Raw genomic sequence first — 17,897 nt, 5'->3', positions numbered from 1 at the left:
TCATTCTTCAGGGTAATTGTGCAATGAGATTCCCATCGTAGGGATAAACGCGCAATAGAGTGATTAAAAAACGCTCCAGATTATGCGGGGGGAACGCGCCTTTACCTATTAGAGGTGAAGTCATATCCGTTATCTCAAAACATCCATTAGTATGTATAATCGTAGTGCCCGGGGTCACGTGGAGTTCAAAACTCAGGGACTCGATCTAAACAAGAGAGATAAAGATAGGCAAAGGGCATTTTAGCACAGGGTCCTGTTTTTCAGTTATTAATTCACGCAGAGGGCGCGAAGATGTTAAGAATGCTGCCTAAGTTGACAGATGATTACAGTGGAAGTTCTAACGGGCGCCCTATCGTGCGTGGAGAGTTTTTACCTGCTGGTGTGGAGATTTCACTGAGGTCCGGTCGCCTTGCCGAGTAGCAGTCTTCAAAGATCTAAAGGTTTTTCTCGTCTAGGCTGCTTTTAACTGCTTTTAACATAGGGGACTCTATCACCGTAAATAACCGTGTTGTCTCTGTTGCCAAAAACAAGAAACTCACCAACTGCCCTACAGCTAATGTGATTTATGTGATCCTATTCCCGTGCGGCCTACCATATGTATGAGAAACCGGCAGAGAATGCCGCCTGCGCATAGGAGAACACAAATCTAACATCAGGAATGGAAGGGTAACAGCACCTATTGTTACCCATTGGATCAATAACAATCACCATGAGAAAGAACTCAGATGGTTCATCCTGGAAAAGATCCTACCCAACAACGGTGACAATCCCACTACCCTAAGAAAAAAACGCGAGGTGTTTTGGATTTTCCTGCTTCAATCCGTCCTGAAAGGATTGAACGAGGAATGCCCCTGGTCTCAAGCGATCATCTAATTAATTGACCCCCCCGTTATTATTTTCAATATGTGTCCCCCCCTCATCCAACCACACTGTATAACCCTGGTTCTGATTTTCTACAACTAACCTCCCAGAAATATAGATGGTTCTTATATTTCTCATATTCCCCCATCAGAACTCTCCAAAATCCAGATGTCCCACAAATCGAGTAGTGTATTCCAACTTGGGAAACAGCATCTGTCCGAAAAAGGCGTAGAAGGCAACTGTACAGGACAGGGATATGTGGCGCAGACACAAGAGAGGCTCCCCTTTCTTGCATGGGTGTGGTTTTCGCCTTCTTGTGATCTTTGACTATCTGCGATCCTGCAGGACAACTATTATAGTCTGTCTACTCTGTTTACACGGCCCAAAACACATAGAAGGGATTTTTCTCTACCAGTCCGCTCTCTACCTCCAATTCTACCCAGCTGAATCGGCCTCCGGAAACCAGTTAAAAGCAGCCTAGACGAGAAAAACCTTTAGATCTTTGAAGACTGCTACTCGGCAAGGCGACCGGACCTCAGTGAAATCTCCACACCAGCAGGTAAAAACTCTCCACGCACGATAGGGCGCCCGTTAGAACTTCCACTGTAATCATCTGTAAACTTAGGCAGCATTCTTAACATCTTCGCGCCCTCTGCGTGAATTAATAACTGAAAAACAGGACCCTGTGCTAAAATGCCCTTTGCCTATCTTTATCTCTCTTGTTTAGATCGAGTCCCTGAGTTTTGAACTCCACGTGACCCCGGGCACTACGATTATACATACTAATGGATGTTTTGAGATAACGGATATGACTTCACCTCTAATAGGTAAAGGCGCGTTCCCCCCGCATAATCTGGAGCGTTTTTTAATCACTCTATTGCGCGTTTATCCCTACGATGGGAATCTCATTGCACAATTACCCTGAAGAATGACTGTGATGTCTACTCTCTCGGGATAGCAAACGTACAACCTCGTTCCACTCTCTGAGACAGTCTGTTCCCTCTTGTTTATCCAACCAGGATTTCCTACATATCCCCTTTCTGGACGACGAAAACAGTGAAGTCAGGCCTCTGCATCACTAGGACAACTCTCCACTGCAAACCACACAGGTAATCTAGCATATCCTAAGTTGCTAGCGTTTACTAAACCCAAAAACTAGGGACACAACTACTTAATAGGGTGTTTTATATCTTTTTGTTCCCAGACATTTCCCTCTTACCTCTTGACAAAATGTTTTTTTTTTCCTCATCAGCCCTCTAACTTAAGTATCTCCGCCCGAAAAAGAAACCAGCCCCGAATTCATTGTGCACGAAAAGAACCTATCTAGATCCCAACTGGACCGGATTTCACCCAGGTAAATCCCACCGATCGACCACAGGGAGTTTGTTTACGACCCCTCGAGGGTCTAACTATATTTAGCGCTGACCTGACCTGACCTATAGTTAATTACTTTCGACCCCTGCATGTCTTTTTAGAATATAGGATCCCTGTCCTGTATACCTAAAGGGAGGTCTGGAGCAAGCCGATTGTTTCCACCAGCTTCAAGACTGCCGCAAATTTAACAGGTAAACACTCGTACCCTGATCCCTTAATCTAATATAACGTAAAGTAGAGATGATGAATTTAATACCCCGCTGGAACCCCTTGCTTCCCCTGACGCCCTTGAGCTTCCCAGGTTAGTACAGGATACACCTGGTAACTCGTGGATTAACTGTCTTTACTGAAACTACTCGCTCTGAGTGGGTTATGTAACTTTCCCGCTACTTATCGCGGGTTTATTCTCTAATTTAATCCAACTGACTGAAACCTTTGTAGCTGTTCCCCGAGGAAGATCATTTAGAACAACCTAAACTGAACTGTTGATATACGCAGAATTGAATGAATGATGAATGGATAGACCCTCCTGATGTATCCCTTTCCTGTCCCTATGTGCCACCAGAGGGTATTTAACCCTCCTGTTAAAATTCATGCTATATAATAATAATAGTTTATTACCGCCTTCGGAACTCACGTGTTCAGTGCCATTTGAAAATGTATTTCAAGCCACAGTTATAACTATAGGAGAGTGAACTTAACTCTTTGATGATGATGTATATGTTGATGCACTAAACACGTTTTTTTATTATTCTAAAAATTGTTTCTCTTTATTATCCATAGTGTTGTCCCTCACCCTGTATTAACTCTTTGCCCTGACGAAGGCAAGGCTTGACCAGGCCTCTTCGCCGAAACGCGCGTAGGCGTGTTTTGATCTCCTTTGAAGATATTGATCCACCTCCACCCTTCGGGATCAGCCTCTGTCCATCTGATCAACCCTCCACCCCTAGTGTGAAAGAATACGTCCATCTTTCTCTCCACTCAGGCTTCCAAACTTTTTAAATAGAGTTTTTTAAAATAGTCTAAAGAATGAATGTGACTGTATGAGTGTTGGTGATTGTTAGTTTGATTTATTATACCTGGTGTTTTGGGACCACACTACATATTATGACATTTTATTGATTGACAATTTTGTATTATGAAATGTTTATAGCCACTGATGAGAAACTAAGCATATACACTTAAATTAGAGATAACAACAAAACAGAAAAAAAATTATGAAACATAAAAATAAAAGAAATTAAAATTGATTTGTTTGTTCACTGTGCTTTGATTGGGTACTGCATTTGGGTACCGAAGGTGCAGAATTATCTAAGATCCTGATATAGGACTCTACAATTATCGGCAGGGGTTCTTTCTTTCTATTCACTAGATTATGACTATACACAGAGATCCCCTACTACATAAACTACCTATTTTCTAAAAGTGGTATTTTCAAACACAGAATGTTAAAACCAACTTCACTAAAAGATGGATTTTATCATTATGAGTTTAGGCACACTAAACTTGAATTTCTACCTAGTTCCCCGAGTCAGTAAGGATTATAAGGTGTAACAATCAAACTGCCCATCCTGGCCTGTGGGGAACAGGTAGCCTAGCAATAGTGAAGAACGAAAATGGCTGTAATTCACTATTCGGACATGCCATGCACACCAGGGCATGTCCTACCTTATACTTACCATGCACCCTGCCCTTTGGCCTACCATAGGGGTGTCTGCATGAAGAAAAGTGGTTGTGTCTTTCTCTCATCTCCATTTTTTTTTACATTTTCGCTCACCACTTTATCACTCCCTAATGCTTCTTCTATTCTGTCTTTCTTATGTCTACTTCTGTTTCTCTCCTATTCCTGGTTAGTAAGCCCCCACTGGCACTTTCCAGAAGGCTACTCCAAATATTATTGGCAGTTCATAGTTTGCCCACTCCTTTGCTAGTTCCAAGTAATCATGCATCATTAGTTTGTGAAATATTGTTTTTGACATTTTCCAGGTCTAATTAGTAATGAAGTACAATCTCTGATGCGGGTAGAGATGCTGTAGTTTTTTGACGCTCGAGTAGATTTTTACTCGAGCGGCAGCTTTATCAACGTGGACTGATAGTTTCTCATCGCCAGCGGTTGCGAGCATGCGCGACCACTCGCAATGAGAAACCTGACCTCCCCACGTTGAGAATCTCGCCGGGAGGGTTATTTTCCACGCTCGCGATCTGCAACTTGATATTGCTGATCGCGAATGAGGAAAAAGTCTCGCCAGGATGTCATTTTGCTTGCTCGCGGTTGCCAACATGACGTTGAGTACCGCAAGCAAAAAATGGCCACTACGCGTGTTCGCACTGCTACGTGCAGCTCGCGTAGTGCGAAGTTGCTCAAACTACGCGAGCGTAGCGTAGTGCTTTGCCCAAAGTTAGTGGAGATGCGGGGGTTAGAGATGCGGAGATGCGGGGGTTAGAGATGCGGGGGTTAGAGATGCGGGGGTTAGAGATGCGGGGGTTAGAGATGCGGGGGTTAGAGATGCGGGGGTTAGAGATGCGGGGGTTAGAGATGCGGGGGTTAGAGATGCGGGGGTTAGAGATGCGGGGGTTAGAGATGCGGGGGTTAGAGATGCGGGGGTTAGAGATGCGGGGGTTAGAGATGCGGGGGTTAGAGATGCGGGGGTTAGAGATGCGGGGGTTAGAGATGCGGGGGTTAGAGATGCGGGGGTTAGAGATGCGGGGGTTAGAGATGGGGGGGTTAGAGATGGGGGGGTTAGAGATGGGGGGGTTAGAGATATGGGGGGGTTAGAGATATGGGGGGGTTAGAGATATGGGGGGGTTAGAGATATGGGGGGGTTAGAGATATGGGGGGGTTAGAGATATGGGGGTTAGAGATGGGGGTTAGAGATGGGGGTTAGAGATGGGGGTTAGAGATGGGGGTTAGAGATGGGGGTTAGAGATGGGGTTAGAGATGGGGTTTAGAGATGGGGTTAGAGATGGGGTTTAGAGATGGGGTTAGAGATGGGGTTAGAGATGGGGTTAGAGATGGGGTTAGAGATGGGGTTAGAGATGGGGTTAGAGATGGGGTTAGAGATGGGGTTAGAGATGGGGTTAGAGATGGGGTTAGAGATGGGGTTAGAGATGGGGTTAGAGATGGGGTTAGAGATGGGGTTAGAGATGGGGTTAGAGATGGGGTTAGAGATGGGGTTAGAGATTGGACAGAGATGTGGGTAGAGATGGGGTAGAGATGCGGGTAAAATGTGGGTACAGATGTGGATAGACATGTGGTTAGATTTGGAAGAAATAGGGTAGAAATGGTGTAGAAGTGTGGGTAGAAGTGTGGGGAAAATGGGGTAGAGATGGGACCCCTTCAAACTCGCACACATTTTCTTCCTGGGCAGTAAATCTAGACCATAGTCTTGGGACATCAACACCACTTAGAGGGCGAGCTATGCATCAGGGGCCACATGCAAACTACATTTCCCACAAGCCACTGAACTCTGAAGTTCCTAGAAATGGCAGTGGCCATTTCCAAAGCACTCAGTGTAAGTTTACTCATGATTCATTCTTGTTGGGCAGTCCATATATGTTGCAACTCTCACCAGGTTCTGCAGGTCAGATTGCCAACTCGGAGTGGTGACATGCAGTGGCTCTGTTCTCTCTTATTCCATTCCCCTTTCCACCGGGGCCACCTTTAACCACTTTATTCCTGCTGTGGATGAGGAGAGGCGCTGAAGCATTTATCGCTATGATTGGATGTGGACTGCCAGGTTGGTGCTTTCTGACACTTTTGGGTTGATTTAGGTCTTGGTAGACAGGTTACTCTGTCACAAAGTTGACAGATCTCTTGTTTGTTGTAATATGAATCCTATTATATCCTACAGCATTTATATTTTGGCGGACAACATACCCGTCACTGTTATGGCGGGCTAACCCGTCCGCTGAGATCAAAATCAGACCCTTAGTTCCTTGCCTCTCTAGGCGTGGGGCCAAGGACTGGTTGTCTGGATCATCCACGGCCTATGCCAGGGAAGCCTTGGGTGTTTGGTGCACTCTACAGTTGTACCCACCACACCTCACCAGGTGAACCTTCACTTCGCAGCGGCTCACCCCTACTTGTCCACATTCCCATCATCTTCCAGAGATAGAAGTCTCTTACCTTATTCCACTGTAGGAGAAGCTGCTCATATACTTTTCTTCTGGAAGGAGCCTCAGGCTTGATGGGATCAGCCTCTCCACATGCTGGGGGCTTGGGTCCTTATTTTCTGACAAGAACATTTTCCTGCTCATAAAGAGTCCAACTGTAAGCAGCACCACAAGGGGTAGCGCCAGACATCGGAGCTTCATGCTGAGGGAAACAGAGAAAAGAACATGAGATTTGAATGGTAAAGCCTCATTGGACTTACTAGAGAGCATGAGAAAAAGCAGGAGAGCAAGAAAGAATGACAGCCTATGAGAGAAAACTCGAGAGGGGGAGGGAGTAAGAAAGAGACATTGTGACAGAAAGACAGGCGACAGTGAAAACTCTAATAAAGGGAGATATTACCAGAGTTTAAAGCTTCATGCTGCGGGGCACAAAACCTACTACATTAGTACTCATCCAATAAACAACAACTAGGGGGCAGCATGTACAGGTTAAGTGGGCCGCACTTTGAGTATCACTGTGCCAAGCCATGCAAGTGCAGGCACACCCCAGAGCAAAGAGGCCATGTGTATTCTTTCTGTGCATTCAATGCCAGTGCCAGAGGTTTTTTCCTCTGGGCCTGGTGGCTCAGTGGACTAATGCGTCCACTGCAAAGGCCTGTGTTTGACCTCATGGCCACAGGTTAGAGTCCTGGTGGTTCCACTCAACCTTTCATCCATCTGAAGTCAATAAAATGAGTTCCATTGAGTTGAGTAACAATAAACTTCTATTATTCAGCACCAAGATGCCTTTGGGTGAATGAGCGCTTTAAAAAACATATGTTAAGTTATGTTGTTCAAGATTGCGGTGCAAGGCCTCAGAGTAACTGAAAAGAGAGATAGACGGGGAGAAAGAACATGAAGGGAGGAACAGAGAAAGAAAGACAGTGAGAGAAAGAAAAAAGAGGAGTGAAAGATGAAGACAGAGTGAGAGACAGAAAAGCGTAAATAGCGAATAAGACACAGTGAGCAAAAGAGCACAAGAGATACTCACAAAGGGTGATAGGACAGATGAACAATTGTTACTTACCTGTAAACAGGTGGTTCTCCAGTATTGGTGTCTTTCATAGATTCACATGCTTGAATATTCCCCGTCGTCGAAGTGGGAGCCCCACGGTAAATAGAATAGCAATAAAATCCCAATGAAATATTTATATAAAAACATCACATACATTCCAAAACCAGAAATACTTATAAGTACCAGGTTAGCATTAATACATAGGAGAAAAAGAAACACCTTTATAACATATCCATGTCATTATGTTAGTCCAAACTACAGCCAATCAGGAGCAATCACCCCTCTAGAACCTTCTCAGAGGCTCAGGCCCTCAGATTTTCGTAGCACAGGAGTGACAAGAGTCTAGGAGGAGAAGCGAGCCTCTGAGGGGAGGTGGGTGGGTCGCATGTGAATCTATGTAAGACACCGAAACTGGAGAACCACCTGTTTACAGGTAAGTAACAATTGTTCTTCTACAGTATTAGGGTGCCTTTCATAGATTCACATGCTTGAATAGGATAGTGAGCAGTAGTAGCTGGCAGCAGGACCAAAAACAGCAGTGCCTAGGCATGAAATGACAATGTTGCCAGGCAGGTAATAACAATAATCATATAAACCATATAGGCGGAGGGAAGGACAGAGGCTCACCTTATTTAAAAAGATTGCGAAGCACTGCTTGGCCCACTGCCGTATCAGCTTCGTTGATCGTCTCAAGGCAGTAATGTCTCATGAATGTGTGCCTGCTGGACGAAGTAGCTGCTCAACATATTTGGTGAATCGGCACACCAGTAAACAAGGCAGCAGAGGATGACATCGCCCTGGTGGAATGAGCTCTCACTGAAGATTGAAGAGGCTTGCCAGCTTTCTGATGGCAGAAAGAAATTGCTGAAGAAATCCAACGTGCAATAGTTGGCTTGGTAACAGAACGCCCTTTGCGCATATTATTTTTTATTGCATTTGTTACGCGCGACAGCTACCCACAAAGGGTTTCCCGGCGCGAAATTTGTGAAGAAGTCTGAGTCAGAGAGAGGAGAATGCCTAGATGGTAAATAGCCAGGTTTTTAAGATTTTGCAAAATTTAAAGTAGTTGTCTTCGTTACGTACTAAGAAAGGCAGGGAATTCCATAGCAATGGCCCTTGATAGCCGAAAGATCTGCCACCCATACGGGACAACTTGATTTTAGGGATGACAAACTTTCTTTGAGTGGTGGAACGCAGGGAGCGAGAAGGGCAATAAGGGCGGGCAAGCTGCAGAAGATATTTTGGGGCTTTAGCGGAGTTAATTTTATGCATAAAACATAGCGCTTTGAACCTAATTCGATTTTCAACCTTCAACCAGTGAAGGTCTCGAAGATATTTGGTAGCGGGGGTATATCTGGGAGTCCTGCATATTAACCGGGCCGCTGAATTCTGGATTACCTGTAGTTTACGGGTGGTTGCTTTGTTAGAGCCTAAATATAGGACATTCCCGTAGTCAATCCTTGAAGTAATCAGGGCATTGACCACGGTTTTCTTTGTATGCTCAGGCAACATCCAGCATATCTTTTTTAACCATTTTAGAATGGCGAAGCACGTGGTTGCAGTTCTTTCAGCTTGTTTGTGCATCTTAAGAGAATCATCAATGATGACACCTAGATTACGCGCCTGTGAGACTGGGACAGGGGGCCTGCCCATCTCATTTGGCCAATGTTGTGGGCTCCACAGGTTTTTATTTTTACCTAAAATGATCACCTCCAATTTTTCCCCATTTAATTGGAGAAAGTTGTCCTGCATCCAGCCAGATATTTTCATTAAGCCGCATTTTAGGGTGGACGGGGCATCCGTATTCTCAGATGTAAGAGAAAAAATTATCTGTGAATCATCCACGTATGAATACATTGATAGACATGCTTCTTTAACTACCTTAGCTAGGGGGCACATATACAAATTAAATAATAGGGGACTTAGTATAGATCCCTGGGGTATGCCGTGCTTGAAAACACGTGTATCTGAGCATGCTGAATGAGAGAAGACCTGAAATGTCCTTCTAATTAGGAAGGAGATGAGCCACTCCAACGCTGACCCATGAATACCGAGAGAGCAAAGCGTGTTGATTAAGACAGTGTGTGACACAGAATCAAAGGCAGCTCTTAGGTCTAGCAGTATCAGGGCCACCGGCTCTCCTTTGTCTAAGAGTCCCCGGATGTTTTCGTTGACTCCTAATAGCGTGGTTTCCGTCGAGAAGCCCGCTCTAAACCCCGATTGACAGGGGGCAGCAAATCTTGCGTGGTGACAAATTCTGTCAAGACATGATTCACATGTTTTTCCAAGATCTTGGAAAAGATGGGGAGTAGCGAAATGGGCAGAAAATTGGAGGGCTGATTAGGATCCGTTCCAGCTTTCTTTAAAAGAGGGTGAATCATGGCGTGTTTCCAATCAGAAGGAACGGTATTCTCTAATAAAGAGGTGTTAAGTAGATTGGGGATGATTTCAAGTGATTGAGGTCAGAGCTTTTTAAGTATCGCACAGGGTAGAGGATCTTTTGGTGACCCCGATTTGATGGTGCTAAGCAGTTTAGTTAAGGTCTCAGTGTTTAGTCTCGGCCAACTATCCAAGATGCTTCCATGATTCGGAGACACGTCTGTGTTGAATCTATTGGTAGTGTTATAAGCAGGTGGAGGCAGATGTGTAGTATCAGGGGGGACACCGCTCATCTGGGCTGCCGTATTTCCTTGATGGATTTTATCTAATTTTTGTATAAAAAAAAGACGCTAAAGCTTCACATTGTACTTTAAGGTCTGGGGGTGCAGCTATGGTTTTGGATCCTGCAAGTTCTTTTACCAATTTAAATAAAGTCTGGGAGCGATTTAGGGCCCCCGCAATGGTGGAGCATACATAATCTGTTCGTGCCTTATTGCAGAGGCTCGATATTTAGCTGATTTGCTTTTGTACACTTTCTTCGTCTCCAGCGAATAGTCTTTCCTCCATCTGCGTTCCAAGGTTTTACACTCCGACTTTTCCTTTTTTAGTATCTCGGTAAACCAAGTGGCCGGAGGTCGTAGGCCCTTGCATTTCGCCGTGGACCACGGGAGGCACGTATCAATTGCCATCAAGAGCCAGCTTTGAACTGCTGTCAACAATGATTGAACAGATTGTTCTGAGCAGGGATGGTGAGAATCTAGGAGGATGTTCAAGGTCTCCATGTCCAATTTTTTTCAATTTCTAATCTGCTTTGATTGATCCGGAGGGTCATTATACTCTTGTGCGGCTACTTGGAGTGAAAATCTGATCAGATAATGGTCAGCCCAGCTGAGTGGTAAAGCCGGCAGCACATTAACTGCCTTAAAGTTGGAAAATATAGGGTCAAGTAAATGACCAGCAATGTGGGTTGGTCCTGAATTTAATAACGTTAGGTTCAGGGCTGCTAAATTGGATAAAAGTTTCGGGGTTGAGTTACCAGCTAAGTTCTCCAGATGTATATTAAAATCTCCGATAACAGAGAAGGTGGCAGCTGTCAAAACTAGGGGGCTTATGATTCCCGGTAAAGCAGTCATCCAGGCTGTGGCAGAGCCGGGCGAACGATAGACCAATAAACCAGAAAACGTGAAGTTAGGGGTGAGAGCCAGTTTGAAAACTGCTGCTTCGCCATTAGTGCTGCGAAGACTCGTCACGTCACAATTGTACTCTTTTTTAAAAAGAACGGCTATGCCTCCTCCTATTTTATTGGGGCGGTCAAACCTCTCAATGGCATAGTTGTCCGGCAATGCTACTGCAATGTCCGGAGCCATGTTTCGGTTAAAAAGAGGGCATCGGGTTTTTCATCTATTAACAGGTTGAAGATTTCATGCTTGTGTTTAGGTAATGATCTACAGTTGAGGCTCCAAAAGGAAAATGTTTTACAACTGGGTTGGCGGTGCTCTGTTTTATAGCTCTCTCTGTCCTTGATAAATTTATGCCTGATCGTAATTGAAAAGCTGCAGTTCCGACAGGTAGTAGTTTCGCCCTTCAAGTGTAGTTTAGTGCAGTTCTGCTCTGTGGAAGTCCTTAGGGCCATGAGCTGTTTGGAGCTGTATCTTAGATGGGGGAAATCGCTTTTGCTTGGGGCGTTAGTAGCCTGGCTTTCAGCCATCGGCATATGGTCGATTGCCTCCATTTGTATGGAATTACGACCAGGGTTTCTGGCCTTGGGCCCGATCCAGGCGCGGACGGGCGCAGACGGGCTTGCCTTTGGCGCGCCATCGGCGCCCCCGCTGCACCTCCGTATAGATGGTAACATTATATACTAGAGAGTGCGAGAGGGCAGGGCAGCTAGATCGCTAACCTTGAGCCTCCAGCATGATGGTGGCCAAGGAGAAGGTCGTCCGTTCGAGCCCACTATTCGGCACCTAATCGGCTTCAAGTGGGGGCGAAGGCGCTGGTTTAGTGCAAGGAGCAAGGTATTGTGCAAACAAGCAAATAGCCTAAAAACTAAGTAGAACATTTTAAATGTCAAATTACACAAACCCTTCCCGTCTTCCGCCTCAGGAGGTAACAATTCTTTTCACAAATCAGCGCGCATGAGCAAAGGCGCGATTTTTAAGCTAGAGAGGGCGGGAGGGCAGGGCAGCTAGACCGCTAACTTTGAGCCTCCAGCAAGATGGCGGCCAAGGAGAAGGTCGTCGGTTCGAGCCCACTATTCGGCACCTAATCGGCTCTAAGTGGGGGTGAACGCGCTGGTTTAGTGCAAGGAGCAAGGTATTGTGCAAACAAGCAAATAGTCTAAAAACTAAGTATAATATTTAAAAAGTCAAATTACACGAAACCTTCCCGGCTTCCGCATCACGAGGTAACAATTATTTTCACAAATCCGCATGCGTCCGTAAGCAAATAACAGTTGATAGTTGATCAGACCTACGAAAGGGCGCCGTCCTGTCGATGTAAAATTTAAGGCATCTTTTAACGTCCAGTATATGCAAACGTTGCTCCGCTGGAGATTGAGGATTGGCAAAGAAAGTTTTTAAGAACACTGGTTCATTGAGGTGAAAGTCAGTTTGCACCTTAGGCATGAAAGCCGGATTGGTGCGAAGCACAACACAGTCAGATTTGAATGGAAAGAAAGGAGGTTTAATGGTAAAGGCTTGAATATCACTCACGCGACGTGAAGAGGTCAAAGCAAAAAGGGTGACCTTCCAGGTTAAAAATTTTAAATCCGCTTTGTGGATGGGCTCAAAGGGCGCCTTCATCAATTACGCCAAAACACTGAGATGCCAGGTAGGAGGAGGACGCTGAATGGGCGGGAGCTTCCTGAACAGCCCTTTGAAAAATTGCCGAATGACTCTGGAAGGAGCAGAGAGAGGAAGACCCATCCCGCCGGAAACAAGATATTGCCACCAGGAAAACTTTCAAAGTGGAATGGAAAAGTCCTGATTGAGCCAGCTGTAGAAAGAACGGCAGAAGCTGAGCAGGAATGGAATGGACGGGATGGATGTTGGCAGCTGAACACCAGTGACAGAACCTTTTCCACTTTAGCTTGTAAGTCTTTACTGTAGACGGAGCTCTCGCATTGGCGAGAACATCTATATGCTGGCGAAATATTCAAATGGGCAAATTCAAGGTGCTCAGGTTCCAGGCCGATAATTTGAGAGAGGAGGGGTCCGGATGACAGATCTGACCCTCGTCAATCGTGAGGAGATCCGCTCGAGGACGAAGGGCTCACACATTGAGAGATGCAGCAGTTCCGAGAACCATGCTTGTCGAGGCCATCTGGGAGCGATCAAGAGAATGTGGCATGGCTGTCTCCGCATTTTTCACAACACTCGAGGAACCAGCGGAATCGGCGGTAAAGCGTAGGCGAATAGATTGCACCAGTCCATCAAAAGGGCATTCCCGGATGACCCTTGATGGGGAAGCCAGCTTGAATAGGATGGGCATTTCCGGTTCACAGGGCTCGCAAAGAGATCCATGTTCGGTCAACCATACAGCCGAAAGATGAAGTCCAGAGTCGGCTGATGCAACTCCCACTCGTGGGTCGAGGACGCGGACCTGCTGAGGGAATCCGCCAGGATGTTGGAGATGCCTGGTAGGTGAACCGCTGTCAGGGTGATCTGGTGACGAAGTGCCCAGTCCCAGATACTCTGTGCCAGTTGAGAGAGTAGCGGTGACTTGGTGCCGCCCTGCTTGTTTACATAGTGCATACTGGTGGTATTGTCGGTCTGAATGAGCACTGCTTCTACCTGGAGTAGGAGATGGAAAGATTTGAGGGCCAGGAAGATGGCCATTAGCTCCAGCCTGTTGATGTACCAGGAACGTTGAGACAGGGTCCACTTGCCCTTTATGGATAGCCCCTGAATATCTGCACTCCAGCCTTCCAGGGGGGCATCCGTGGTAAGGACAAGTTCTGGAGCGATGGTGAGGAAGGAAGTACCGGCAGCGATGTTAGACGGCTGAGCCCACCATTGTAGAGAGGACCGTATCCGACTGGTCACCCAGACCAGATCGTTGAAAGAGCTGGTGACCTGACGCCACTGCTTGTCCAATTCCTCCTGAATAGGACGACTCTTGAGCCTGCAATTTGGGATCAGGGAGATGCAGGAGGACGCCATCCCAAGAAAGGATTTCAATACACGAACTGAAACGGACCTTCTTGAGCGGAGGAGAGCCACCATGCGTAGAATCCGTAGCCGACGCTCGTGAGACACAAATGCTTTTGCCAGCTAAGTATTCAGAGTGGCGCCCAGAAACGTCCTGGAAGGAGCCGGATCGACCTGAGACTTCTCGGTGTTGATGGAGAGACATAGAGAGTGGAACAGAGTCTGACAGAATCGAGTGTCCAAGGACGCCTGATGGCAGGATTGCGACTTGATGAGACAGTCGTCCAGGTAGGGAAAGATTGTAACTCCCTTCAAACGTAGGTATGCCACCACCAGAGCCAGGAACTTCGTGAAGACGCAAGGGGCGGAGCGAAGACCGAATGGCAGAACCTTGAACTGAAAGTCTGTGTGCCCTACCCGAAAGCGCAAGTACTTCCAGTGACTCTGAAGTATTGGCACATGGAAACACTCTTCCTGAAGATCGATGGTGGTTATGAAGTCGTCCTTCAAGAGAAAGCGGAGAACTTCCGCGAGCGTGAGCATGCAGAAGGATTGACACTTCAGATACTTGTTCAGGGCTCGCAGATCGAAAATTGGACGCCAGTCGCCGGACTTTTAGAGGACGATGAAAAACCAGGAATAGAATCCAATCCCCTTCTGAGACTTGATAACTACTTCGATGGCACCCTTCTGAATCATGAGTCAAATCTGCTGAAAGAGCTCCTTGAGGTGAGCCGGGGGTGGACCAGTTGAAGGAGTGTGTGGAGAGAACTTGACAAACTCCAAAGCATGGCCCTTTGATACAATATCCAGCACCCAACGGTCCGAGGTGATTGAAGACCATTTGGAGTGGAAAAGGGAGATTCGACCTCCAACTTTGAGCGGGGAAGGCAAGTCATTGCTTCTTAGAAGCGGAAACTCTGTAGGAAGATTTTCCTCTGTAAGATTTTGAAGACTGCTGCTGATAGGACTGGGAGGAATATCTTTGATTTCCTTGGCCATAGGAACGGTACTGGGTGGATCCGCCGCGAAAAGAGGTGGTGCCGCGTTCGCGCGCACCACGAAAAGGCGGCTTGCGAAATTGTAAAGTGCCGAGGGCACGAGCCGTCTCAGTGTCCTTTTTTATAGTTTGCAGTGCATCGTCCACATGCTGGCTAAAAAGTGATTCGCCGTCAGAGCATGTCGAGAATTTTCGACTGAACTACCTGGCGAAACGAGGTGGAACAAAGCCAGCCCTGACAACGTAGAACGGCTGCTCCCACAAGCTGACGAAAAGCAGTGTACGCAATTTCCACAGAGCAATCGATAATTTCTGAGGACGCTCTCTCACCCTCCTGAAGCATTTTGAGAGCCTCTGCTCTGGAGACCCCAGGAATGAGGTCGATAAAAGAAGATCTATCAGACCACATCTGGCGGTCGTAGTGCCCCAGAATGGACAGAGAATTTGCAGCCCTCACGGTGGTAGAAGCCATAGTGGAAAACTTACGGCCAATGGCGTCAAGCAGACATCCTTCACGGCCCGGAGGAGCGGTAATTGGGGAAGACGCATTCCTAGACCGACGTTGCACGGCCTGGGTGATCACGGAATCAGGCTTAGGCTGCGCCACCAAGCAAGCAGGTGAAACCTAGGGCGCTCTACATTTCTTTTCCAAGCGAGGAAGAACTGCCAGAATCGTATTTGGCGTCTGCATCAATTTGACACCCTCGGTCCAAATAAAGTCAATAATGGGCACAGCCCGGACCTGTTTGAAGGGCTGACTCTTAAAGTCATAAAGAAAGCAGTCCTCGTCCTTGGTGACCATAGGAAGCTTAAAGCGCTGCGCCGCTCGTTCCATAAGCTGGTGAAAACTAGCTATGTCCACAGGAGGGGAATCGCCTGGTACTTAAGGAGGCGGAGATGGTGTCTGAACCCGTTAGTCGTCCCAATCCGCCATGTTCCCATCATCAACTTTGCCGTCCTCTGTCTGGGCGAACGTCATCATACTCAAACAGTTGCATGTACTTGAAAGGAAGTTGATGGGGCAGAAGATACAGCAGGCTCCGGCAGTGAAGGAGTAGGAGGAGCCATTGTAGTTACAGGCACCGTTGGTTGAGGAGACCCCTGATGAGACGGTGGAAAACGTCTATTGTAATCTTAAAGCATATATTGGAGATTTGAACTGAGGAAAAGGGGTATTTGAGCTTCTGGACCCTGAACAGAAGGTTCCTCTTCCTGGAAGTAAGAATCTGCCTGTTCATCCTCGTAATCCTGACATTTATTGACTAGCTCTGAAGGACTTTGAGCTCGTCGGAATCTGTCATCGTCATCCTCATCTGAACCTGAGACATGCTCCGAAACGGTGGCAAAAAGACGGGATGGAGGCTGAGGGTGACTCGGAAGTGAAAGCTGTTCCAGAGGCACTTGTCGCTGGTCAACCATTGGAGGCCCAGAAGCTGATGAAGAAAATGGCGCCAGAGGCAAAGATGCAAAGGTAGACGTCGACGACGATAACAGCGTTGACGGGACAATCATCGTCGATGGAACCGTCGAGACCACAGCCGCCGACGAAGCCGCCGTCGATGGAGCGGACGTCGATGGAGCTGTCGACGGAGCACTCGCCGACGAAGAGGCTCTCTTCACTGCAAGCGGCGACAAGGATTTTGACGTCGACGAGATGTTCTTTGACATCGACGAGGAGATTGGAATCTTCGACGAGACTGATTTAAAGCGGACGCAGACCATCGTCAACACAGAGGACGTCGACGCAGCCACCGCCGACGATCCGCTGGCACAAGTCGCCGTCACTGTCGTCGTCAGTGCACTGGAGACAGCAGACGACCGTCGACGAGCCCGTTGACGATTTAGCATGTTTTTTAGAGGAAACATGCGCAGAAGGAGCTGAGGGCGCCGGAGAGTCAGATCTCGAGGGCGCAGGCGTAGCAGGAGGAGGTGGAGACACAACAGGAGCCTTCTGGAGAGGAAGCTTCCTCTTCTTCAGAAAAGGAGATGGCAACTCCTGAACACTGCTACGCTTAGAAGTAGCTCTGGACACCCCTGACGCAAGGCTTTCTGCATCAGAGAGAGGTGAATCCTTATCCTTCAACCTCTGCAACCACAGAGACGCCCCTCCCTGTCCTTTAGGGTCTTGGTTGAAAATGTCCTGCAGATTTTACATTTCCCTACCTCATGCTCTGGATAGAGGCAGTAAATGCACTTCATGTGAGGGTCCTCTGAGTAGGGCCGCAACTTCCCATAAGAAGAACATGGACGAAACAAAGACTTCTTACTTGAAGACATGTCAGAAAACTGAAGAAAATCCAGAAAGAAGTTGGAAACTGAGCAGAGCTCAGGGAGACTCCCTTCATACGACATGCGGCAGAAAATCTGAGGGCCTGAGCCTCTGAGGAGAAGGTTCTAGAGGGGTGCTTGTGACTGATTGGCTGTAGTTTGTACTAACATAATGACATGGATATGTTATAAAGGTGTTTCTTTTTCTCCTATGTGTTAATGCTAACCTGGTACTTATAAGTATTTCTGGTTTTGGAATTTATGTGATATGTTTTTATATACATATTTTATTGGGATTTTATTGCTATTTTATTTACCGTGGTGCTCCCACTTCGACGACGGGGAATATTCAAGCATGTGAATCGATGAGACACCCTAATACTGGAGAAATATAGTTATATAGATGGATTGATGGATGGATGAATCAATAGATAAAGTGTTGGAGCACACTGTTACATTTCTAAACTAATAGAGCCAAGTCCAACTAATAACCGTAGGAGTTAGATGGCCCAAAACCCAAGCTGCTCAAGATCTTTATGCCAAATTATATAAGTCTGTAGCGGCCACCTTAACCTGTATGTCCAGCCATAAGGATAGCACTGGTTTGTCTAACACTTTGTATGTTACTGCCGCACACAAACACCTTTGAGGAGTTGGTTAGTCTTTTTAAAACCTAGGCGAGCTGGGAAAAGTGCCAGTG

The 17,897-nt window shown here is 46.7% G+C and overlaps 1 protein-coding gene and 1 long non-coding RNA gene across 5 annotated transcripts in view; one reads left to right on the top strand and one right to left on the bottom strand.

Annotated features, from left to right (window-relative positions):
* Window positions 1-17,897, bottom strand: part of LOC144764106 (beta-1,4 N-acetylgalactosaminyltransferase 2-like) — an 807,618-nt gene that overhangs the window by 617,988 nt on the left and 171,733 nt on the right. For all 4 annotated transcript variants that reach the window (XM_078650276.1, XM_078650273.1, XM_078650275.1 and 1 more), the window contains one exon: window positions 6,362-6,550. In XM_078650276.1, coding sequence (XP_078506402.1) covers window positions 6,362-6,550 — 189 coding nt within the window. The remainder of the gene's footprint in view (window positions 1-6,361; window positions 6,551-17,897) is intronic.
* Window positions 975-4,625, top strand: LOC144762102 (uncharacterized). Its single transcript, XR_013596049.1, has 6 exons — window positions 975-1,420; window positions 1,589-1,688; window positions 1,881-1,970; window positions 2,114-2,215; window positions 2,337-2,426; window positions 3,019-4,625. It is a non-coding gene; the product is annotated as an uncharacterized LOC144762102 (long non-coding RNA).

The sequence above is a fragment of the Lissotriton helveticus genome, chromosome 6 (genome assembly GCF_964261635.1).
Source record: "Lissotriton helveticus chromosome 6, aLisHel1.1, whole genome shotgun sequence".
NCBI lineage: Eukaryota > Metazoa > Chordata > Amphibia > Caudata > Salamandridae > Lissotriton > Lissotriton helveticus.
The sequence above is the reverse complement of the archived record's forward strand: the minus strand, read 5'-3'. Positions and strand labels throughout refer to the sequence as shown.